The following is a 25484-nucleotide window of genomic DNA, read 5'->3' on the forward strand; positions in this document are numbered from 1 at the left end:
GAGCAGTTCTCGACCAGATTGTATCAGTCAGCCCGAACTATCAACCGTTTGATTGACTATATACGGTAGTAACTATGTTGACCATGCAAGAATGATGTGGAAATTGTGACAAGGAGCGCTTGAAAAGCAAGCGCTAATCTCGAAATAAGGCCATGCCTCCGCTGTGTAATGTGTGCAAAATTTTACCGGCTCAAACAAATAGAAAAACACTAGTCATAACCAGTAAGATAGGATAGAAGAAAACAAAATCAAATAATTATCTTATACGTAACGTTTATTTTATTGGAGCGCAGCAGCAGCTTTTCCGAAACGCCTTAGTATCATTTCGTGACTTTGCTACCTGCAACATTTAAGAAATTCTGCCAATTCAATCATGAATGATGATGCGAGTATTACAGAAGCGCTTGTATTATATACATCAGATTCGAACCAGTCCAACCATTGAAATACCGTAATATTGCAGATTCTGGTGGAACGTAACAAATGTATCGGTCGTACGATATAAATTTGAGTCGAATTTGTGCATTTGCACATAAGTTCTGGCCGTATATATATTACACAGAATAAATAATTACGTTAAGATAAATTACGTAACCTTTCATGTACTTTACCCACGACGACAAGTGCATTCTATTAATCAATTTCGTTTATCCCATATATAAACTGTTAGAAACGTTAACAATAAACTGTTGCTAGTTCGACCGCGGTTAGTATTACATAGAATTTGTATTATCGATTTACGATCTTTTAATGTTTACTAAGTTTTGCTACAGCTAAACGCTGCCAACTAACAATGATTTCGAAACTGATGTGTATCGCAAAAAAGCTATTGTGTTATCATAAAACAGTTCAATCATCGATCGAATGAGTCTTTTGAGGAGGAAAGCTGAGCTTGCGGTTAGTATTGCTCTTCTGTATATGGTGGACTCTTGTATTTGCTTATGCGTTTTATTTGTGAACAAGAAAATTATTTATCCCGTTTTTACTGGTACTGAATTATCTTTGCGCTAAACAGTGAAGTAAATAAGAAATACAAAATTATCCAACGGGTTTCAGCCATAGTTCCACCATGGCCTACGTTGACTATGGCCTAGAATAGCAAAATATATTTGAACGACCTTGACTATTAATGCTGTAAATAAAATGAATACCTTTTCTCAAGCTTATATGTATATATAAATATATTAAATGCTATATTTACCTACTAGAATGAAGTCCAGAGGAAAAGGGAGGTTTTCTTACAAAGTTACACTAGAATTATTTGTTGGAAGGGAGTAAAATGCTTCTGACATCTTCTGGTGTTCGTAAATGGATATCACTGTATCCGTTCACTGGATCTGTGACTATTGTGAAGAGCTTTTCATAGCTGTCGCAAAGAACCGTGAGTGTACGTTGTCGAACTTCTTGCCGATGTAGACCGCTTAAAAGCAAATAGACCTGAAAAGCGGGAAAAAACAACGAATCTGTACAAGATCAATCTCTATGTCTTGTATTATTACGCTCAGAAGAAAGAGACGTGTTGATGGCAGATTTATAAGCTTCTTTTTCAACTCTATAAGGCATATGTTAACTTCATGTTTGATTAATTATTTGGTCTATGTTGGTTAATCTGCCTTCATATTTTGCTCCTAAATGTAACTTTACAAAATAATTTGACAAGCCTTTGTCTTGCATTTTCTCGTTGTTCGTTTTCCTTTTGCAGTTTTTAGTTTTCACAGAAAACATAGGTCAGGTTGAAGCCTGAACTTTTGTCTAATTAAATATTGGTCACTTGCATTCACATATATATATATACATGTATATTATATGAGACCTGGGACCTGTGGAAATTTCACCACAAGCTCTCCCTCTCAGCGGCCATAAACAAATTGGTGGGTCCTTTCAATGTGTAAAGCTGTTCAAATAAAGTTGAATAACACTTTTTGGGGCTACGACATGGCATAATTCGTACTTGGGGTATAGTCATCAGGTCGGGCTTGTCGAGGAACTCCTCTAGTTTATGAGCAAACATTTGGGCGGCTATCGAATCACATCCGGGAAGTGCAGACGCTGGACCCCCAAAACCGCCTGGCGTTGTACTAAACTCCTCTGTCATGCGGTAAAGTGCACTCATATCGAGGGATCCTAGTAGCTGAGCGCACTGCTCTGACACTAACGTCGCGAGGTGGGCATCCACCTGTAATGCAAATGACATAGGTGTTCTAGATGCCAGGTACGGCTTGGAAGTAGTTAGGTTATGCCAAATACACTAACTAATTATTCAGCAACTGCATTCGTAGCAGCAGGATACCTTTGTGGCAAAACTTATTGTGCTAGTAATTCCATTAGAAAATTATAAGGAATTCTGGGAAACAAGTTGAAAAAAAAATTCAGTTCATCGCATGCAGTCTGACACTTCTACCTTGATGTCATATTTTTTTGCCCTCCTGGTCGCCACTATAGGTCTCATGCAATTTCCTAAATCTTAAGATTACAGAGACTAAAGAAAAATACGACAGGTAAGACCATCAGCTAACAAAATTTCGCCTATTACTAACTCTTTATTTGACTGCTGCTTGATTAAGACTAACAAAACATTTTTAAACATATTTAATATTGTAATGATCTTTCTGTCTAAATCTACTTGAGCCAAGCTAACTATAAAAAATTCGATACCTGAGCTTTACATAGTTCCAGCTTCCCTTCGGTATGCTCGTATACGCAGAGAACGGTACAAAGTGTGTAGAGGCAGTTAGTGATATAAGTGGCCATATCTACCGGTGCCTGTAGTTTTGAGGCAGAGAGCTGGCAGCTCTGCAGGAGCGGGTCGATCATCAAATCCAAAATTTGTCCAATATCTTGCTGGCGTTCTATAATAACAAAACAGAAATCAATCCCCTGTTGCAGGGTCCAAATTTCAATAAAGTAAATTGGGGGCCACCTATTCTCAATGTATTCATTTTATTTAAATTGTTTCTCCACGAGCAAGTTGGAAATGTAGACGAATTACCGTTCATAAGAACGCACAAAAGATGTTGTTTTATCATGGATTTGAATCAGGGTAAACTCGCGGAGCTTCTCTGACAAAACCATTGTTTTGAGGTTCAGCGTTTACAAAGGTACCATGCCTCGCGGATTGGGCGTGCTGTATTTCTTATGGCTCCGTTTTCGGAAGGTTTAAAAAGCGTTGAAAAGGTTTAAAAACCCTGCACCTTGAGCATTTACGGGAAGTTTGTACCAAAAAAATCTATCATAGAAAAGCTAAAACATATTGGTGACTTCAAGTTTTCGCTGATGGAAATACTCTTGCGGTCAATACAGTAAGGTTTATTTAGCTAAAAAATTTAAGCCCACAGATCGTGCGAGACGCCATAGGTTTACTGTACGTGTCAGAGAGCTGTTGCAACGCAATCTTAGTTTCATTGGATCATCTTCTCAATAGATATGCGTTTCTAGCATGCAAGACCAAAATATAAACGAAACCGATGCTTGTCGATATATCAGAACCCTCACACTATTTACAAGCATCTACCTTGTGTAGTTACGGTAACCACTGGATCACTTTTTGAAGCCTAATTTGAATTGCTCTCGTTAGAGGCCTCTTCAAATACTTTTTTTGGCTGAAGCTTTTTGAGTCTTACTTGCCCGATATGCGCTATAGTTTCACATTCGAAACGCTGAACTTATTGAACTTAGTTTTTACGAGGCTGTTCATGCTGTTCATGCTTTTTTCCGCGGGATTGTTTGAAGAGCTTGTTAAACTAAGTTTTCGATGATGGAGGGCTGAGCGAATGTACCTGTCACGAAATTTTACCAGTTTCATGCTCGACTCACATGAAATTCTCGAAAAATGTTTTGTTTTGAACTTGAAAAGGTAGCCGATTATAGAAGATTTAGAATATGACGGCAGCAAAAGTTGCCGCTTTTACCATGGTCTTCGTATTATGCATTCGACAAACTAGTGTCGTTTATGTAAAATTGATACATCAGCAACCGATAGCTTTATATTATTACCCTCAGTAAGAAGCGAATCCTGACAGGAAAGTATTTGCCGAAGCAGAGTAAGGGTTGTCTGAAAAGAAAATAGTGATGCCGTATTATTAAGGCAGGTAAACTTGTTTCCTTTTTTGCATCTTTGAAAGATTTATTTAAATATTTCTATTTCTATACTATCTACCATTATTTTTTTAATTCTTAAATGATTTTATTGGGAAGCAGCCGGTAGCTTATAAATTTAAATTAAATGCTTTACTTTTAGTACTCTAATTAGTCACTACCGCGTGTTAAAATCAAAATTACGTATTATTAGCTCATGTTTTCATGAGGTGCAAAATGCACTATGCAAAAAAATCTATGGAAATTGAGTTCTGAATAAATCGAACATTTAGATGAAAGACACTAAGATTTCTATTAAGCAGATGATGACTCTGCGTTTGGAAGGCTCTAAAATACTTACCTGGAAGCACTGCGGGGGGCCCAAATCGGCAGGAGGGCTTTCCACTCGCTCTAAAAGGCGCGTGGTATGTCCTACGAGAGAATTGGTAAACAGTTTTTTGCTCAGAGCCAACAATTCGCCCAAGGTGTAACACAACAATGAGTCACGTATGTCAGCTGAATCTAAGGGCTGAACATCTAAAGAAGCGTTGTAGAAGTTCACCATGTTCCAAATGCGATATAATGTCACCGCGTTTGCTTCCTGAGTCATGATCTATCGAAAAAAAAAATTTAAATAGATGTTTTTTGTTAATCGCGAGTATACAATATAATAGGAGCTTTTAAAAGCATACACCATTAATTATTAAGGAACTTACACCAGTGTATATCGATAATAGTCACTTAAATAAGATACTGAATTTTGAGTATCAAGCCGCAGACCTGTTCGAAACGCTGTTTTATAGGCAATGACAGGCCTTCTGTAATGTGAGCGATTGCTTGACTAGCCATCGCTTCGAGGTCACAGGTCTCACACTTCGCTATTAGAACTTTAAAATTCTCACGCTCCGTAGCCACCGTCTGATGTACCCAGGCCAAGATGTCACCTATATACCTGTACTAGCAAGCAAACGTATAAACCATTGATATTTGGTAAACCGAATTAACAAACATATTAAGTTGTCAATTACACCAAACGCTCCTCTGAAATATTTATATATTAATTAAGGATATGAGAAACGGGTACGGATGTGGACTAGTTTCGGCCTGAGCTCGAATTGGCTTACAAACTACACAGAAGGTTTACCTTAGTGCATCTCTGGAATAGAATTCGATGGGTTTTCCCCCGCCAGGTGTGGTACGAGTGAGAGCGTCAATAAAGCTTCGGAGTACGGCTGCTCGGCGTGCGTTGGCATACTCAGCTAACGCCTTCTTAAACAGTAGTGGTCGAGCGTGTAATGCTGCTAAGCCCTTTGACAATCGGAATAACGTACTTTCGTCGGTTGTAAGACGACATTCTGATTGAATCCACCTTCAGAAACCAATGAATAACACGTACGTCTATTAAGTGGATAGATCTAGTACGTGATGACTTAAAAAGACCCCTATTTTAAAATTAAGTTAAAAATTTTTAAATTTTTCCGGTGGAGCTAGAGTCTTTAAATCTTCAGATATTGCTAAGGATGGTGTCATAATGATACCTGAAAAGATGTTCATAGGCAGCTTCCATATGTAGCGTCATATTTTCCATAATCTCCAAGCCGGCTGTCGGTTGTTGAGATCGAACCTAAAAATTCACAAGGTAGTTTGGGAACAACAAAGTAGTACGTTTGGAGAAATGACGCATTGTATTGACGAAAAGACTTACCCAAAATCACATAAGATACTTCCATTACTAAATAAATGAAGAAATCCGAATGCCGAAATAAACGAAGCGGACAGCATTACGAATTTTATTTATTTTCAAAATTCTCCCTAATTCTCGCTTGCATATAGGGTCACTAACACTTAATACAAATACAAATACCTCATACCTCAGATCAAACTGAATTCGTAACTCCTGTTAGCCCAGGATATTAATTTTGATGAGGACTGCTTGAATAAAGCATATTAACAGCTGTCGATACACCGTGTATTTTGTTCTGATCTTACAACGTACCAGATGCTTGCAGTCATCGTGGATGCGACGCAATTTATCCAACGTAGCGTAGAATCCTTCCTCGATGGTGAGATTTTTTGGTGATCCATGCAGGACTCGAATTTCTTCTGGACGCAGTTGAAAATGGTCTAATAGAGCCTTAGCCAAAGCATGGTTACGCTCTAACCGCGAAGACTCCTTCTTCATCTTTGAAGTTTTGCTAATCAAGCCTACCAAAAATAAACGAAGTTTTCTTCATTTATTGGCATTCAAAGCGTCAGTATCTTAAGCTTCATTATATTACATCAAACATTTGTGTAAACATACTTAGATACACAATAATGCGCTAATTTTTTTACCAAGATCAAAACTACATCCACTCCAGGCACTTAGGTAAAGCCACATAACGTTCAATAGCACATAACAACAATTGCAAGTATTGCATTTATGTTTAAATAAACAACACAGTTCTAGCATTTGCGCCTCAGTAATATAAGGTAGAATTGATGTTTTGTATATGCAATGAGGTTATCGAAGTACAATAGTAACTTCCGTAGCATAATCAATATGCAGTTTGACGATAATATGAAATTTATTATTAAACATTATCCATTCGTCATTTATTAAGGTACTTAGTTTATTTATAAGTAAATATTTGAAGTTCTGGGCACATATAGCAGATTTTGCTTTCAAAAAAAAAACGAAAATTCAGGATTTACACAATAGCTGTACTCCTATGGGCAAATTCAAATTATTTCTATTGACAAGTTCAAGTCTTACGCACTTAATTACGATACAACTACGTCGGGAATACATCCACTGCTTACCGTGTGTTTTTTCCTTTGTGGCGTTCAATTGATGAATCATCTGTTCACAGCAGTTGCTCATAACATTGATATCTTCGCAGAGGGAATCCACTTGTTCCTTTTGCTTACGAAGAGCTTCGAAGAACTCCCGGTTGACTGCCAGATTTTGCTTTTCTATTTCCCCTCGAAGGTTTCTAATGCAATAAAACAATTACATGACATATACGGAAATCAAGTTTAGAAAATGCAGTACGGCAGAAGGGGATAGTTTCGTTAAACGGATCACTAGGATGGCCTCGAAAACAATCTGTACGATTTGTGCAACTAGCCGAAGTAAAAACGAGGCTCCTAATGAGGCTACCGCTGAAAAATTGGTACGTTATAAAGTTTGGGATTGACTGCAATTGCAGGTATAATACCTCACTCGATGAAGGTCTTTAGTATGTAAAATTAAAATAACGTTTTTGTAGAAAGAGCAAGCGTTGCAGATAACAAAGAGTATAAAGCTGCACCAGTAAAAAGCACGCTTCCGGTATAAACGAGCTAACAATGTTGTCTATATATATATATATATATATTGTCGCATTAAGTACGCACATGGAGACGACAGTGCTGTCATCTCTTTATTACTGCGATAGCTAGACGGTACAGACCTTCTCGTGCGTAGATTATTTTCAGTAACGAAAGTTGACATGTGAGCCAAAATGTCGAGAGTGTCACGATCGTTTTCAAGACCCATTTCAAACACGTTAGACAGTTTTTTCTGCAGGAAGGTGCCAGCCGGTTGTCCCCCGGGCTCTACATTTGAAGCAGATCCTGTCAGCATTATTGGTGGCTCACAGATACGAAGCAATTCTGTAAGGCAACATAACATATGATTATACTAAACCACACATTTAGGGTGTACTTAGTAAAGCGGTTTGATTGATACCAATAGATTAGGTTGATGTGCTAATAAAAATAGCAGTTTAATGTAAACAGTAGTGGTTAGCTCTGAGACATTAAAGACAATTGTAACTGCACAAATGATCAAGCACGTTTCTTTTAGACGCATGAGCTTGTTCTTATGAAAGTTTTAAGTCAGCTTCAAAATACCAAGCGTTTGCGATGTCCCAATTAGCTAATCTGCCAAAGTTTCTGCAACCTCCAAAGGAGTTTGTATCACCAATGGAATGCTGAGAACGCTACCGCACCATTTCGTCCAAATCTGGTTATCCAAGTGAGAATCTATTTCAATAAATTGTATTTTAACGGCACCAAAGACTTCCATCCCCTTGACTTACTTAATCCTCAACTTCGTATCTTTTCTGTGCACTAGTATACAATATTTTTCTAGATTCTACAAATATAATTTGCTTTAATCACAGTCAACTGACAGCCGTGTGCAGTGGGTGACGTTCTAAACAGACAGGGGGTTAGAAAATACCCGTAGAACATCGGATGATGGTAGAAAACAACGCTCCGCTAGTACCACGATGGGCAAGCCTTTTATGCACAGAGAAGAGGCGATGCTGAGGTGAATCGTACGGTAGCTAACGAATAATCCTAATGCGCATTTTTAACGACAGTGATCGATCTCGCACTCACAGAATAGAGTAGATGATGCAGATTTAGCTAAAATGAAAAAAATACAGAAAAAAATATTATCTGCGTTGAGCATCAGTTACGAGTGCGTATATGAAGTCAAAAAGTTTCATGCTTTCAGGACATCTGAAGTGCTGATTGTTTGATGAGACTGTTGTCACTGCGGTTGTTTTGACTTGACTCCTTGCGGCCTAGTAGAGTTTTACTTTACGGCGGGCTGCGCGTTAGGTTTTGCCATGGGTTGACTGTTTCCTAGAAAAGTGTTCTTGTTAATTTTAAGCTAGTGGCATTCTTTTTGAGAGGATTTCTGAAAGGTTTACACATGATAAGTTTAGATCAATAATTGAGTTTCAAATATAACTGTGACTCACTTTTAAGGGTTAAATAGCGATACTCACGAACATTATTGACAAATGATTCAATGTGGATATGTAAGAGTTGAAAATCGGATAAGTATCAACAGGAAAGAGAAAGCTAACTATATCCGTATTGATATTGAAAGCTGTAATTATACAAGGTAATTCGGCCAAGTTATTTATTCAGCAGAAGCATAACAACTATATGGTAACCAATGCAATAAGGGGGCTGTACAAATAAAAAAGTAGAAATAAAAAGATTAGTTAGGATAGGGGGACACCTGCAGCGTTAGAGTAAATCATCAGCGAAACTAATCGTTGGAACAGGTCAAGGGGGTAACTGAATAACTAAGTACTGCCAGGGCTTGATGCAGTCAGGTAGCTGTAATAAAATAACATAACTAAAATGATAAAGTCTCTCAAGTTGCTACCGGGTAACTATGAAAATACAGGTTTGATATCGTGCCTGGAAATAGGGATAGGATGAGTGAAGGAATGAACGAATAAATCAAATTTGTTAATACCTGAACAGACTAATAAAATAAGTGAAGCAAAATAATTGGTGAGTATTAAAACATTTCATAACTGCAAGAGATTAACTGGATCGGTGCGACCCAATAACTGGTCGTAGCACCTCAGTTGTACGTTTCACTATATTAGATTTTGTGTGCGTGTCTGTCATAACAGCGAACATTCTCTCCTTATTAGAACACTCTAATAACGGTAGTGTAACGGAGAATAACCAGCAAGACGAAGGCTCGCAGGTCACGCTCCAAGGTCAATGCTTGTAGAGTATCTGTGTATCCTGCATGTCGGCGAGATGAACGTTTGTGTGCAAAGGGGTAGTAGTATCTTTTAAATTTTAAGCGCGTCTTTTCAGGCAGTATGTCCGAAGACCGTTTGTTTGTAATGATAGAGGTTGAAAAATGAATCAGTTGTAATTGAATGATGAGAAAAGCGCAGGGAATCATTTCAACGGAAAAACGGGGTTATACTCATAGATCTGCCTATAAGTTAGTGTGCATTAGGTCAAATCTCAACTGCTGGCTGATAACGTATGCAAGATCAAAAGTTAATTTCACACAGGTTCTATGCGAAGTTTAGTTGGATTATCTAAAAAATACGAGTTTTGAAGTTTAAATCAGTTAGTTTTCCGACATGACCCGTATGGCGACGTATTTGAATTATTCTATATGTCACTCTGCTCTGGGGATATTGAATTGTTAACTTCTGTATCTAACATATTTGACCACTACCATCAAAGGTCAATAAATGGAATTGCTATATACATTTCTAGTCAGTGTAGAAAAATCCGACGAGTTCCTAGTTTAGTTGACAAGGGAAAAAGGCACCTTCAACTGGCGTATCAAACACTTGAGAGCTGAACACGATAGGGAAGATTAACGTTCTAACCTAGCCTAGAAAGCTCCATACACTGAGTACACACAAATCTGCTTTATTCCATTACACATCAGATCTCAGCCAAAGGTTTATATATTAAATATAGTTCTATGTTATCTCTTTTTTAAATATATATCTCTTTTTGATACTTTAATTTCGAGTGGCTTAGTTAAAGCCATCCTTAAAATATGAAAATAGACGCAATAAGTGCCACGTTTGCTTCTTCTCATTCTGGTTGTGCCAAATCTACTCCTGCAGTTCTGTAAATCCAAGTTTAAATCTTATCCGAAACTTTTTATTCACTGTACTTAACTCAAGCTTTGTCGCATTATTTGAAACGCATATATTCTCTGCCAGAAAATAGTTGGCGGTAATAGCGTTTCGTCGGGCGATAAGTGGAAGCCCCTTGGCTGGCAGCCCGGTTGCCTGCAGGTAGCCGAATTTCGAACCTAACTCTTTATAAACAAAACTCTTGTGTATCTACGTTTAACTTTTGTAGCATCAACGCTGCTCTGCCCTGTACTAGCCCTCTGGGCGATAAACCTAACTATCCATCGCGAACTATTGAGACGCTTCTACCTTACAGAATGCTCGTAACCCATAACGTGTCTGTAGCAATATGTATCTAGCGCGGCAACGTGATTTCTACCCTACTATCACGTTTTACTGAGGTTGTCTAAGGTGAGGTTTTGCTTATTCAGCGATGACCTGTGCTTCATCTGCATCGTGCTTGGTTGGTATCAGCATTCTTCTAGCAGAGGCTGCTGATGAGCTACGGTTGTCAACGCAATGTCGCAATCATCCAGTTTCTCCCCAGTGCCCCTCGCTGGCCAATTTCTATCACCTGCGGTGGCTTACAGATGCTATGTTCAATGGTAGCTGCATCTGCTGTCGGCGTCTGCTAGAAGAACTCGCACGAGCATCTGGTGAGTGACCATTCGGTAAGAAACCCCTTTGTCTTTCATCCCGCTGCAATCCCGCTCAGTTTGCTTTCCCATACGTCACTCTTCCACAGTAAAGAGAAGCTTCGTGATAGGTAAGGAACCGGCTAGAGAAACGGAAGAGGAGCGTTTGCCCAGGGCAGCAGTAAAGCTTGTGTCCGCCCTAAGAAGGTATGTTGTGAACCAACAACATACCTTCTTAGGGCAACAGTATGTGCGTGTATTCATTTCAGTTAGGTAAACAAAGCGATCTCACATCGAGTGTAACTCAAACGCGGGTTGTACAGACAACATTATCTTCCAGAAGAATTCACAGGCGCTTGATGTAGCCAGAGCAGGTGGTCATAGCACGTCGACGTTTTCAACGAGGTACATGTTCTAAAAGAAGATGCGTCAGTCAAAGCCACCATAACCTAACCAAAATGAAATCGCGTTGAAGAGGCAAAAAGCTCAGGTTGATGAGTCAGTCCAGATTGCTACCAAATGTACGCGCTGGATTGTTTCTGGTTTTAGAAAATCGAGTTGGTTGCGAGTGTGCAGCCATTGCGGATGCCGAACGCAGTACTCAGTGGCAGCTGTTTCTTGAATGTGTACTCGATAACTGTACGTGTATACATGCACCTGTACCTACAGTACGATTTTAGCAAATTTTAGCATCCCTTGAGATAAATTTAATACAACTTTTTGTGATTTTAAAATAAACGTCACTATTTAAATATATCGTTCAGAAATATAAAATTATGAATCATGGAAGATTACCTTCAAAACCGTCAGCTTTTTGCGTATATACAACAAATACAGTGAAAACAGCTTTCGTGTATAGACCTGTCCGAACGAAAAAAGAGCTGTTCTAAAAATCGATTTTTGCCATAAAAATTTTTTCGGTGTTCGAAACGTGAATGCGGAAAAAGCTGTTGACGGTAGTAGCCGTGTATCTGTGTTGTCATATTCGGTGTCACGCAGTTGTCCACTGTCGTTTGCCAGGCACTTGGCAACGAGCAAATCAAGATTTCGCCCTGCTGACGCACGACTATTTTATGGAGGTCAGTCAGTCAGAAGACAACGACTCGGTCCCGATGCTTCTAGATAACCGACTTTATTTCTAGATGCCAAAAAGCGACACACTGATCTCTGCTGAGACAGTTCGCATCAATGAATACAATATGCTCTACGGATAGACTAGAATTATAGAGTAGGCTCATTCCGTTACAAGCAATAAATCCTATTAGTTATTATAAGGTAGGTTATTTGTTTGCGGGCCACACCATCGCGTGGCGCCTTCAGGTAGCCAACAGCGTATGAAACTTTTTGCGGGTCTAGTTTTTGTATAAACGCGATGACAGATTGCAAGAAATGAGGCAGTATCTTGCTGAGTTACATACCCGTTCACCTAATAGTGATTCAAATCTGACCCATTGCAGTTTTTCGCGACTGGTCTGGGAAGGAAAAACTGGGAAAAAATTAGCAAACAAAGTTATTTTTTATCAAGTATCTTATTTATTGGATTGTCGGTCCGTTTCCTGTATGGCACTTATAATGAGTGATAACACATTATTATACCTCGTTTGAGATTATTTTAACAACGATCAAAATCTCATTCATTCGATCAGTTGCTGAGACAGCAATGTCTCGAATCTCGATCGAGGATTTTTACGAGTAGAGACCTGTCTTCCAGACGTCGTAAGAGTCTTCAGCGGCGCACTGCTTTAGGCGATGATATTGTCGACGCGTCAGCAACACTCGCGATAAGTAACAATCCGACTACTGAGCTGGGCTGGGCTGGGCTGGGCTGGGCTGAATTGAAGCTTTGACAGCTACTGTGTTTCTGCCGTTCCTGGTTAGAGGAATAACGCGAGTGAGAGAGCAATTCGCTTATGTCATGCCGGCCAGCTACTAACAACAGAGTGCGTTTTTCCAGTGATTACGAAACCGTGTGCAATAAGCATCTGGAACATTTAGGCTTTATGAGCGCGGCTGATTCGAAGGTCGTGTCGAACGTGCCTGGACAGTACAAAAAAAGGTGCGGCAAAAAGTGTTGGCTCAGGATGGTTCTGGAGACGATAAAGGACTCATAGCGCAGAATCGTTGCGCATTCGGTTACCCCTGTTCTAAGCATAAAAAAACCGTGCAAACAGGAACCTTACCTGTGATACCTCATCAAACTGTCATACATATTCGCCCAGTGAATTAAATCAATGCTTAACAAGCGAGATTTATCTGTAATTACTGGTTCCATGTTTAGCATGTTAGGGAACTAGTTATAACCCGTGCAGTCCATATTATATACGTTGTTCCAGTTTGTCTTTGCTTGTGATCAACGTTCAACGTACTTCAGTGTCTAGGCTAGAAAATAAGCCATTCGTTGTTAGTCATACTCGTATCTTACAGCTGAAGCCTTGTCTATACGACCTGAATTTCCCTTTCTGTGCAACTATCAAATTGTAAAAGCGGATTGAGGGCTGTGCAAACAGAGCGAGAGCGCAAGCTTTCTAAATACTTGTACTAAGTCGTACGACTTCTGCTGATCACAAGAGGTCGTGTTGCGTTTGCTTATTCAGGAAATCAGTTAAATTACAGGAAAAAATGTTTTTTCTTCCGAACTTTTGCAAGCCCTAATTTGCAAGTTTTTATTAGCGCTTTTTGATATTATGGAACGTTTTAGATGAGGAAGTAAACACGTTTCTTGATGGCTAGTTTGCGTGTCACACCGATTAACGTCAGGTAAATTTAGCCGAATTGAATTTACCTATTACAGCAAAAAAATCAGAACTTTTTTTTAAAAATAGTAACTTTGTTTTAAAACGGTTTGACTGGAGCATAAAAGTTACGCGCGTTTGGTTTAACGTCCCAGAATGGGCTAGGAAATGCTATTTGAAAACGGTTCCCAAATCTAAAACTAAGAGAATAACATTGGACAAGAGATTTAGTATAAAAACATTGGTACGAATAGTACTTTCAATATTATCCCAAACATCGTCGATCGTAATCAGCTAGGAAAGCGTCATACTAGATACAGATCAGTGTAATGTTTTGATCAGAAACATTTGTTCTCTCAACAGATCCATCTTTTTTTTTTTTTTTTTTCGCGTACGTAGTTATAATAAGTTTTATCTACCGAATATCAGAGCATCTTGTTTATTCGTACAATAATATACTTGTTACAATGTTCGTTTTTAGGCTTGCATCTATCAGGAATTACGAAATTTGACAACTGATTTCAATTCAAGCTTAAACTGTTATTCCTCGTAAAGCAATCAGCGGACTTTCTCAAGCTTCTAGTAAAACCCTAATAAGGAGTTGTGTGCACAAACTTACAGATACTGAGTGAGAGCTGAAATAAGGCAGCAGAAGCGATGATAGAACTATGATCTCAGCCAATAGTACATGCGCAAACAAGTATTTTCTTGGCTTGGGAAGAAGTTCCGGGCCCTGTCCGATTTGGCTTTCCAGATCGTTTTGACCGTTTTCCTCAGATACATGATCATCGAAGATACTTCCACCTTTCCTCCTCTATGCAACTGGTCACGCCTGGCCTGAACCAGACAACGTTATAGTTATTTGATTTTGAATAGTCTGATAATTGTGCTAAGCGCTGCTGTTCGTCCATTTTCGGCTGAGGAACAGCATCAGCTCAGCTTTTCGGACGGAACTAAAAGCAGACAGATTGCTACATTAATACATACGGAAAACTAAGTCTTGAGAGAAGCTCAGCTTGTGAAAAATGTGAATTATATTGTAGTATCTAATTATGCTTTTCGTTTAAATTTTGCGTACTCATCAATCATTTGTAGCCCTCGAGCTTAGCAGTAGAGCAGAACATTGCCCATTGGCAAATCAGAAAATAACGCTACAAATAATTGACGTGCCTACCTCCGTTCAGCTATCCTTCATAAGCTATCCTAAACCGTGCGTGATCCATTGGATTACGTTGTGCTTTGTCTTAGCCAGTGAAAGCGTCAAAACGCCCAGCCCATCATAGCCCAATTACATTCTCTTCTAAGCATGGTCGTGAATTGGCTTCTAATCAGAACATCTCATTCGATCTTGAGTAACACACTACAATGCGCTTTAGGCAGACAACATCGACGTCTGATACGCCTTCGTTCTGCCAGCTCTAAAAGACGAAGCGGGTTCCACTGACTAAATCTCAATTCAACCGGGTCTACTGAAAACAAGAAGAAAAGCAAATATCCACCGTGGACCATACATTAAAGAATTACAACGACTTTAATATGGTGCGTATGTGCCCGCTAATAACCGATTTTGGTGCCGTAATTTGTTTTCCCGTGGGATCTCAGCCGTCCACTTTTGTTCTGATTTGTGCGCACATATCGGCGTAGTTGCTTTTTTTGTGAGAATTTTATTTACGTTATTATACGTCTTGTAATTAACTATTACCTTCAAATTTTACTCTCCTAATAGACACGTTGCAGAGTTCAACCATCCAAGTCAACGGGAAAACGCTCTTCGTAGCAAATGTCGAGGCGTTTTTTTAGACACGTCCGCCCGTTCAAAAAGGCAATGGACTTTAACGGCTACCATGAGATCAATCTTTGTCATCCGAGATGCGTACTAATAGAAATTACAAATGCAAGTATGAGCAAAACGTAAATGTTTCTCTTTTGAAGCATTATAAAAATAATGTTAAAAAAAGACTCTAAAAAGAGTCTTTTTTTAAAGGTGCAGTAAAGAAAAATTTTGTTTGCGAAAAATCGGGTGGCATCTTCTGTGTGTGGTCTCAGTTGAAGCCTTGTCGAGCGATTCATTGAGTAAGCTTAGCTGGTATTATTCTTTATACCCGAACTAAGGGCAGTATAATATATCTGTTAGATTTATATGAGTCTCTCCGTAATCCTAATGCAACTTTATGCGGATAGGCGCTAATCTCTGTAGATTTACCCACAGTGCAACGCGCTTCCTTTTAAGTCAATAAGGCTGCTGCTGCTGCTGCTGGTCAAAGCCGACCTATACCATTTCGAACAGTTTCAAGGAGTCTTCGCACGATAACAATGCAGACTTGGAGCCCGCTCACTGTCTATGTTAAAACATCATATGGAAAAACCGTGCTTCTTGGCAATTCCAACGGAATTATTTCGGTGTCGATTTCCACGGGAGACAGGCAACGCCTACCTTTATTGGTCGTATATTTCTTATCAAATTAACTGTTTACTATGACAATAGCATGCATAGAGTGAGGACTTTTTTTTCTAACAGGTACTTTGCTGTTAATGCGTCCGCAAAGCTTCATTGTGACGAATATTTTGTGACCTGTCTGTGGGTCTCTAGTTGGATATGGCAGTCTTGGCGTTTCTTATTGTTCCAGCCCGTCGTTCTTCTCCTTGAAAGCTCTGATTGTGGTGCCTAGATTATGTGCATTAATGACCATTATAATATAACGTTACTGCAAACACACATTTCAAGTCTTATTCCAATCCTGTGTGCATTACCAATAATGCGACACAATTTCTATTTACTTTTCTTAGAAGTTCGCTAAACTGTATATAATCGTAAAACTGGGAGCAGTTTTTCGAGATACTTTTTGGACGCAAAATGACGTACATGATAAAAAGTCAAGGAACCTATATAATAAGTCTCGTAGGGAACCACTGGTTTCGGTGAAAACCACAAACCGCTAGACAGAGACAATATACTTATTCCCATTTACCGGAAAGATGTTAGTAGCTCAGTTAATCAGCGTCCCACGTACTAAGAACTCTGATAGCCAATGGCGTTCAATTTTTAAATTGTTGTTAACTGCCGGTTGCCTCTGGGACCAGCAGTGAAGACCACCGTTGTAACATTACTTTTAATGCAGGTGCTAATGATGCTGCTAATGCGTCCTGAAAAGACTGGAGCAAAAAAGCTCCTCGTACAAGTACAGGTTCAGTTTGAGATGATCGGAAGATGAAGCTTGTAGCTCTTCGTTCGTTACCTTTAACTGGAACGAACAGCAGACTAAACTGTTTGATTAACCAAGCATCATTAAGAAGCACCACATCACCATTTTGGGGTCAGCATGTAAAATAACACTAAATGTAAACTCACGAGTTTCTTCTTAGAAACCTAGACAGTACCAAGAGCTCATTGCAGTGAGTGCCATTGTTAATGATGTTATGCCAAACGCATCTTAGTAAGCCTTTGACGACGGCCGTCAAGACCACTAGACAAGATAATAGCAGGCGCCCTACCACAACTCATAAGAAAGACTACCAGAAAGCCTGTACTCAGAAGTAGAACTCTCATTTGTCTTAATGAATAGCCACACCGCTAGAGCTCTGACTTTTCCCTAGACATTATGTGGTAGCTTCGTCAGCCGTACAAGCTTTTTATATTCTAGCAATGATTAGATCATTGACAACACTTTTAAGCGATTCAATGGTGTGACTCTTCTTCTGAAGAAAACCCTGAATGCTAAAATAGGACGTTCGGCCATGTAGCGCGCGTTTTGATGATGATTACGACGATGATATCATGAACAGAGATGATGAGAGATCATCGTTCACGATTCTTACACAACGCGCTATACATATGAGGACCGGCACGAGTGCAGAGCGGACTATTCAAAAATTCGTCGCATCGCTCAAGCTAGACTGTATTTGGCTGGCGAGAAGCGACACACAAAGTACCGATTGCAACCACATGCTTATTCTAGTGTGGGTGAACTTAATGGCGTCATTGGCCTTGTTGCCTAACCATTACCTGTGTGTACCTTATGCCTTCATTTCGATATACATGGTTTACGGCACCATAAGTGTCCTGGGCCTACCACCTCCGATGTATTTTTTATCGAAAGAAAAACGGTTCTTAACATCTTTTAACGAATTTAGATAGCTGATAAATAGCTGTGGTTCTGTCGCTGCGTACGTGTGGACAGGGGGGTGCACGCTATCATCCTCTTACAGGTACATTTTCTTTACCCTATAATGCGTCGTAGCATGACAGCATCATAGTACCAGCAGCAGCGGCAGCGGCGGCAGGTGTAAAGCAGTTATCTTGCACTTCCTTTTTTTGCTCTGTTGCTATTCGTTTACATATTCACTGGCCTTTTTGTCAGCTGTCCTACATCATTGAACTCAGTATTGGCCGCAGATACCGTTGCTGCCATCATGCCAGCCGAATGCCAGTTTTCTCGCCGACCCAAAAATACTCGATATTCGTCACCGGAAAGAAAAGTGCAGATCTTCTCTAAACATGTGCGTTGTATGTGGCAGTAGTGTTAGCAATATGCCGCGCCTCTGCTCGTTAGTCTACTAGAAATATACGTTATGTCAAAGCAGCCGAACTCAGCCGATGTAATTCATCTGTCAAATAGTTTAGATCCTCAAAACGGGTCGTTAGCATATGCTGTGAGTGTCGTTTTTGGTCCCCGATCGACAAACTAACTCAGCTCCCAGATGCGACACTTTGCCACCGCATTTGTTTGTCTGAAGGTGGGTTAGGAAATGCCACAATGCGAAGAACTGAAGATCTACTACTACTGGTATTACTGCTGTAGTATTCGTTCGGTAGAGGCTTTGCGTTCGAGTATTTTCGCGAGAGGATGGGCGGGTGAGTGAAAGTGAATTGTCTCTGCTTCTCTCGCACGACAAACCGCGCCGGCGGCGGCGGCGGCATTCACGTTCAAGGGCTTAAGCGTAAACCGCTGATTAGTTGAAAACGCCAGGTGGCAGCAACAGCAAGACTACACGGAGGTACGACCAGACGACTGCAACGGCGAAGTGCCTAGTATCTTTGTCGTCTGTGAGAACGCAACAAAGCAGAGAAAAGCAAAAGGAAATAAAATGAATCCTTCGACGAGGATGATCTCGATCCGTTACGGCAACTCAGTGCTCAATAACGTTGACGCTGCGCGCAAGCTCACACAGTCACAGATGGAGCTGCCGCGACGCGAGAACCTGAATGCCAGCTTCAACTCTGAATGGGACGACTTCATTGATGACTTCCCTGCCGCTGAAATTTACTTGCACACGGATTTTGTCGACCGCGTATTTCCTACCTTCAAGGATTGTGTACTAGCCAAGGAATACGCGGATAGCGAAAGTGCGTTCGATGCCAGCTCGGACGATGGTGAGCACGAGTTGAACTGAGCCAGACGTAGCGACGACAGTTACGTATGGCTGTATTTCATTGAGCGTTTTACGACGATGAAAACACCAACAAGTGTCTATTCTTTGTGTCGACCTCTTATATATAGAATAGTGTTTTCTTATTTAGAGCAGGAGCAACGATAGAGGTATGATGAGAGTGCCCTCACGAATGCTGCTGCTGGTACTAGTACAAGACTTCATTTGATTCTCTCAGACGATGGATGACAATGACACAAAGTTGCGGGCATGTTCGCTGCTCATAACGGACGCATGCACGCTCTTTCAACTGATGCATTTAGCCTTTATCTGTTAACTCTAAACGAAACGATTCCCGTCAGCAATTTGATTGACATTAAAACTGTCATCAACGAAACATTAGCCCCGCCATCGGGAGATGTGTTCAGCGTTTGCCAAGGCTACCGTATTGATAGATACAGCCGACTGGCTAAAGAGGCTAGTTAAAGAGACTGTATATGACGGGAAATCTAATGGACACGCTTCGTATCTTAAACGAAAGCTTAGCCCATCAGTTAAATACCGCAGAGATTCAGTTTAGTTACTGGGGAGCTGGGCGGGAAGGGGGGATAGGGAATTTGCGGCCAAATATGCTTTTTTCATGGAGTCCTATTGTGGTCGTAAGGGGCAGTATCAGTTTGAACAGGACAATAGCCCGCCTTGTTGGCTGGTTGAACGCGTGGAATCGCGAACTAGCCGTCCATCGAAAATTGTTTCACTTCAGCACCACGGCTAATAATAGGAGGATTCTACTTCTATTCGCTATTGGCCTCGATTCTGTCTGCAGCGTTGTATTGATGTAACGACATCCTTTTCATTTGCTTTATTCCGTTAGGGATCAGGCCACATGTAGAATTAGGTTGCATTCAGCCTCTTTTACCTGGGCCTAAATGGAAGTCGCGTCCACCAGTCAGACCCAGCAGTGATCGAATAAGCCTGTCCGCTTTATACCCTGATTAATATTCCATAGATGACCTTTGGTTATTTCATTTGAAGTCAATGAATGACGCAACGGGTTCCAGTGTATAGCTAATATTTGTTCCCTTCATGACAGCTGCTATTGTCGATAATTAACGTTGTTTGTGGTAGAAGGTTCGTCCAAGGTTTGTTGTGTTCTGATGTTTGGCAAGTTGACAGGCACAGTATTCTCTAACCGACATATTTTTGACAAGAGCAAAACTGTTCGTGTTACTTTTTATGTATGTTCTTGCTCAATGGAGACTCCTTTTTTTTGTTTCCACGTTCGTTTAGTGCAATAACGATTACAATGAATTCTTTACTAAATATGACACTGCTATCAAGCAAGTATCATGGATCAGCTAGCATATTTTTAAGGCCAGAGCTTTTGAATTTTCATACAGATATTTGAAGCATAGGTGTTATTCTGTCGATAGGCTTTCGAAGTAAGATGGGTTTTACAAAAGACGTTATTGATGCGCCTATTGCGTACAATAAATTACGATCTTAAAAGACAGATGTCATTATCCTAAGTAACGGCTTTTGTGCGTTTCGTCGGCAGGCATCCAGAGCCCGAAGCCACAAGGAACGCTAAAGGATGAATCGTACCCGGTTGTATGCAAGGTTGATCCGAAAAACTTCAGTTCAAAGTCGGCACCTACTTCTCGCGTCCCATAAACAACGCTTACACGTGTAAAGCTGTCGTCGAGAGACATCCGGAAGACGTCCAAGAGACAAAATAACAGATAGCAACAATGAAAATATAAATCGCAGAAAAGACACAAAGTTCACTATGAATCCTGATCTAGTTAGTTAGCCTGAGTCAACTATGATTCGAGTGATTCTGTATTATGTAATGGTTTGCATAGCGTGTAAAATGCGTACATTATTTCAGCATACCCTAGGCTTACTTATCTGTGGTTGAATAAGCCTTCGATAACCTGCTTGATGCTTTGAAAGGCTGTTCACTTATCATCTCCATCTTAGGAACAATCCTAATACATGGAAAAGAAGCGGAGAAGTTCACCTAAGTAATGAATATTCTATTAGGACAACTCAATGGCGTAACAGTTTTCTAGAATAATGGCGCATCCGCGAACAGAATTGCCCTATAACTTCTGCAGGCCTTCATTGTTATTCTCACTTTGCACCGATTTTGGACATGTCTGCCGAACGGTGTCTCTGAAGTATTAGGCGTCTTGCGCCCAGACGAGTTCCGATTGTGATAGATCATACATATTCAATACGCAAGCCACTTTGATAGATACGCATCATTGATAATGCATGCACATACCGCTGTTCCTTCCGTCCATATCAATCTATTTGTTTATGTCGTCCATTTGAGTAGGCACCATCCTGGCTTTTCCTCCGCTACCGGTGCACGTGCTACGGACCTATGTACTTCGTAATTACATTGTGTACACGTTTGAACATACACGTTGAATACTAACACGTACCCATGCCTCGCTGAAGCCTCCAGCTATCAATATATGCATATATTTCATGTACAAACCACAGGCAGGTCAAAAGATGTATAAGGCGAAACACGTACGAGAGCTACGTTGACATTGCTATTGATATATTACTAATGCCATATATCAAATATATGATACGAAATAGACGATGGGAAGGTCAAAAACAATGTAGAGTTGAAAAATAGAAACCGTGAACTAAACGGACCCTATCTAGCATGAACAATAAAGAAAGTTGCTACAATTGGTTCCGTGTCTATGTACAAAATATATATAACTAGTTTTTCTGATGTAGACTTAAACAGCCCACACTTCTTTACCCGTTATAAAACAAGTTCATTTTTTTTGTTGAAATTACGAGTCTTTGGTAAGTTCTAACACGACGTATAGCGGTTTTGAAGATAACTTTCTTTTTTGTGCAAATTTAGATTTAGGTAAGGACATGTACTTTGAAATAAAAAAGAACGAAGTAAATAATTTTAAAGAATATGCTTCTATCAACAACGAATGCTGGTGGTTACCCTCCAAATGTGCGAAACTCGAGTTAAGCTTTGGTTCTGCAAATCTCTGAGACATAACGTTATGAAACTTATCAGGAATTACTGATTGAAAAAAGACGAGATGTATTTAAAATCTGAGTACTGTATAACGAAATCACTGGGTTGTTGGAAATGGATAGCAGAGTTAGGATTGTGAATTTGAAACATTACGAATATGTTGTCTGATGTTTTGCGATTGTTTCGTCCAATTTTGGGTTCTTTTCTCACTGACTATGAATACTCTGCGTGAGAACAAATGCGCTTGAAGTACCAGATGAAAGAAATCTTTGTTAGTTGGAACGCACTAATGAGCGCACTAATAAGAGATAACTACGTGGCTTCTTTTTGATGTTCTCCATGAAGTGATCATAAAAGAGGCCTGAAATTTCCTTGAAGACTCGAAAGGATAGTTGTACGCCAATGCATTTTTGGAGTTTTCTTATATTTTTTTACGGAAATCGTGTCTTACAAGGATGACGCTTGCACTCCGTTTGCCCAGTTTTTCAACGCTGGAGGCACCAAGCCGGAAGTGCAAATTTTGACTTGTGCGCGCACGGTGAAATCGCTTTCGCAGGGGATAGACCATGTGCAATAGGCGTAATCCTGGAAAGAAAATAGTGATACAGCATAAATCCAAACAAAAGCTGACGGTTTTTTTTTTTTATATATATACGTATAAACGTTTTATATAAATATTTAATGACATATTCAATCGTAGCGAATCATAAGTATACTACTAAATTCAATACTTTAATAGTGATATCCTTATATTATTTTTAATCGAAGTACTTTTATTTAGTGGCATGACGTGTTGAAATGGCATTGATATATATATATATATATATATCAGTACCACTATAATACCATATGTATATATATTAGTTATGAGAGATACAATGCGGTTTATAAATCTAAGAATCTCTACTATCAAACACGTGCTCATAATGTGATATTACATGAGATTAATTTAAATCTACTATTCGTAAACTACTATTCGTTAACGCGCAGCTCGGCACCTCAGACAGTGTCATAATCCGTACAACAGCAACATTCAGATCGTAGTAAGGAATATTAGGCCATTTTCTTAAATTGGCCTGATCAACACTGATCTTATGGATTTTCTTTGGAATTTTCACTATATTCGATGTAGAAGACACCAATAACTGCATCAATGACCCAGAACCGCCTAATCATATTAGTATGTGCCGTATAACATCCATTTGTGCATCGTGACAATCTTGCTTAGGTAGATAATTTGTCGAATTGCTAAGTGGATCTGATAAGAGTGTACACGTATCAAAAATTAGTTAAAATGTCGAATTATCTTGGTAACAATACACCCTGTTCTCTATAGATACAAGAGGCAGCGAGCAAAACTAAAACAGGATTAAACGGCCAGTAGTTGTGATTTGGATGTCTGCTAATCTAGCGGCGCTGTGCACGACAAGACCGGCATTCTCCCTCTCTGTCTCCGATCGTGATTAACTATAAGTGTATAAATACAATGGCGGCGATGATGATTGTATGGATCACTGATTCGTCTGCCTCTCGCCGTGAGCTCTTAAAGCAGCAACATTACAGCATTACCTTTCACCGTTTGTGTATATTTGGGCTCAGTGCATGCAATGAGAAGGGAGAGACTCATGCAATTGTGACGTATGGTTACTTCCGACGGCCTGGATCAAAAACGTGAGATGAATTTGATGAATTACTTAACCGAACGCGACAATATACTTCTAGCTAGTGTACTTCCGATATTAGATTAGATGCTTTTTTAAGCCACCTGGTGAGCTATACGCATTTCGAAACACGTAACAGCGTATTTGTCATTGTGTACGAGCAGTCTCTCTATTGACATTGAATCAACAGCCTATCAATGTCGGCCTTGGCGAAACGATCTCGAACACTTTTGGTCAGGGCCCAATGAAAAAATGAACCGTCCACAAAAATACCGCGGCTAGGCCAAGCAGAGAAAAGTCTCCTTGTTCGAAGGACTACTATTTGCAAAAACGCCTTTCGAAACAACATCACCCAGGAAACACGTATTAACAATTCTAGGGATATCTGCTTTCTTTTCGCATCTCTGCTATTTACCCTGGTTATTAAATTAGTTGGTTCCCATTGAGTATATACATTTTTGGGTATTATGTTGGTCCAGCAGTCGGAACGTTTCTGCCATTGCGGTGATAACATGCTCGCTATATATGACCAACGTGAGAGACATACGAAATGGTTTAAATTAGAATTCGAGCGCTACACACTACGATCTTCTGGCAGAATCCGTGAGGCGTGAGGGCGAATAAATATAAAAGGGTATGAATATGGTTATCCTTTGTTTCTGCTGGACTTCATTCATGGCCTTGAGCCTCCCTTCTGACAGGCCAACAAAAGTTCACACTAGTCATTTTCAAATTGGGCAAATTTGTGTAGCCCCGCATCGCGTTTTGCCTGCGGTGTTTTGCGAAAAGTAAACATCTTCGTTGAATATTCAACATTGTAAACGTTCGTTTGCATTAATGAATAGCCAAAGCTTCTCTGTACCGACCCTGAGATACTAAATTGTGCCTGGTGAAAAAAGGGAGGTACGTCATGAGAAGGCAAGATGCCGCCAAGAACGCCAACTAGAAGAACACACTTAGTTGTTATTCGATAAGAGGTCGGGCGCCCGCACCCCACGACTTCCTTAGTGTTGTTTAAAAATAGTTTAGAGCCAAAATCTCTGAGGCACTTTAGATATAGGGTCACGCAAGAAAAAAAATAGCGCCAAACGTCGTTGTCCAATAGGATTACTTCATTTTTATAAGATCATGTGTGTTTCATGTAAAAATAAAAATGTTCTTTGAATATCTAGTTTTACGTAGATAATTTTTATTTTTTCGTAATTTTAGCATGGTCGTACGACCAATTGCTTGTCCTTGTTTTTTAAGTGTTTTTCTTTTGCCAAGAAGAAGTCCAACTGCATGAGCTTACATCCTGAAAGAGAGTGTAAGATATATGGGTTGGTTGATACTCAATTCTAGACGAAGGCCAGATGCTCCGTATTGATATTACGTAGCTGCTTCTACACTGTTCCTACTGCAAAACAAGTGTGGGAAACCCAATCGAAGTCCATGCCCTTGGCTGTGTTCTTTATCACCCAGTTCTGCAGTTTAAGTGCATACAAAGCACTACAGCAGCAAGGATTTAGCATATATTGAACGCCAATCTACTGGACGCAACCACGCAGTACCCACAAACCATGCTTAACGATTTAGTACAAAAACAAGCATTTCATATA

The 25484-nt window shown here is 39.9% G+C and overlaps 2 protein-coding genes and 2 long non-coding RNA genes across 8 annotated transcripts in view; 2 read left to right on the forward strand and 2 right to left on the reverse strand.

The window, feature by feature from the left end:
* Window positions 1-253: 253 nt before the first annotated feature.
* Cog6 (conserved oligomeric Golgi complex subunit 6) lies at window positions 254-8275 on the reverse strand. Of its 2 annotated transcripts, none has more exons than XM_022846931.2 (13): window positions 8139-8275; window positions 7509-7710; window positions 6877-7049; window positions 6071-6279; window positions 5613-5698; window positions 5219-5443; window positions 4855-5026; window positions 4436-4687; window positions 3994-4051; window positions 2656-2849; window positions 1952-2176; window positions 1202-1437; window positions 254-340 (listed from the first exon to the last, which is right to left on the reverse strand). In XM_022846931.2, exons 2-12 carry the CDS (start codon window positions 7679-7681, stop codon window positions 1258-1260), a joined length of 1947 nt encoding a protein of 648 aa, XP_022702666.1. In that variant the 5' UTR covers window positions 7682-7710; window positions 8139-8275; the 3' UTR covers window positions 254-340; window positions 1202-1257. The 2 variants fall into 2 exon arrangements, with proteins under 2 accessions (XP_022702666.1, XP_022702667.1); XM_022846932.2 differs by lacking the exon at window positions 8139-8275 and adding an exon at window positions 7951-8095.
* Window positions 8276-12645: 4370 nt separating this feature from the next.
* On the reverse strand, window positions 12646-15647 carry LOC111268157 (uncharacterized). The gene is made up of 4 exons (XR_002685035.2): window positions 15536-15647; window positions 15008-15299; window positions 14453-14670; window positions 12646-13138 (listed from the first exon to the last, which is right to left on the reverse strand). It is a non-coding gene; the product is annotated as an uncharacterized LOC111268157 (long non-coding RNA).
* Window positions 15648-18755: 3108 nt separating this feature from the next.
* Window positions 18756-21912, forward strand: LOC147752422 (uncharacterized). Its single transcript, XM_086971581.1, has 2 exons — window positions 18756-19204; window positions 20759-21912. The coding sequence occupies exons 1-2, from the start codon at window positions 18919-18921 to the stop codon at window positions 20872-20874; spliced, it is 402 nt and encodes a 133-aa protein (XP_086827707.1). The 5' UTR covers window positions 18756-18918; the 3' UTR covers window positions 20875-21912.
* Window positions 21913-22049: 137 nt separating this feature from the next.
* LOC111268164 (uncharacterized) overlaps window positions 22050-25484 on the forward strand; it is a 46598-nt gene continuing 43163 nt past the window's right edge. For all 4 annotated transcript variants that reach the window (XR_002685038.2, XR_015314104.1, XR_002685046.2 and 1 more), the window contains exon 1: window positions 22050-23896. This is a non-coding gene — a long non-coding RNA (uncharacterized LOC111268164). The remainder of the gene's footprint in view (window positions 23897-25484) is intronic.

Source organism: Varroa jacobsoni, unplaced genomic scaffold, assembly GCF_002532875.2.
Source record: "Varroa jacobsoni isolate VJ856 unplaced genomic scaffold, vjacob_1.0 scaffold_1263, whole genome shotgun sequence".
Taxonomy (NCBI): domain Eukaryota; kingdom Metazoa; phylum Arthropoda; class Arachnida; order Mesostigmata; family Varroidae; genus Varroa; species Varroa jacobsoni.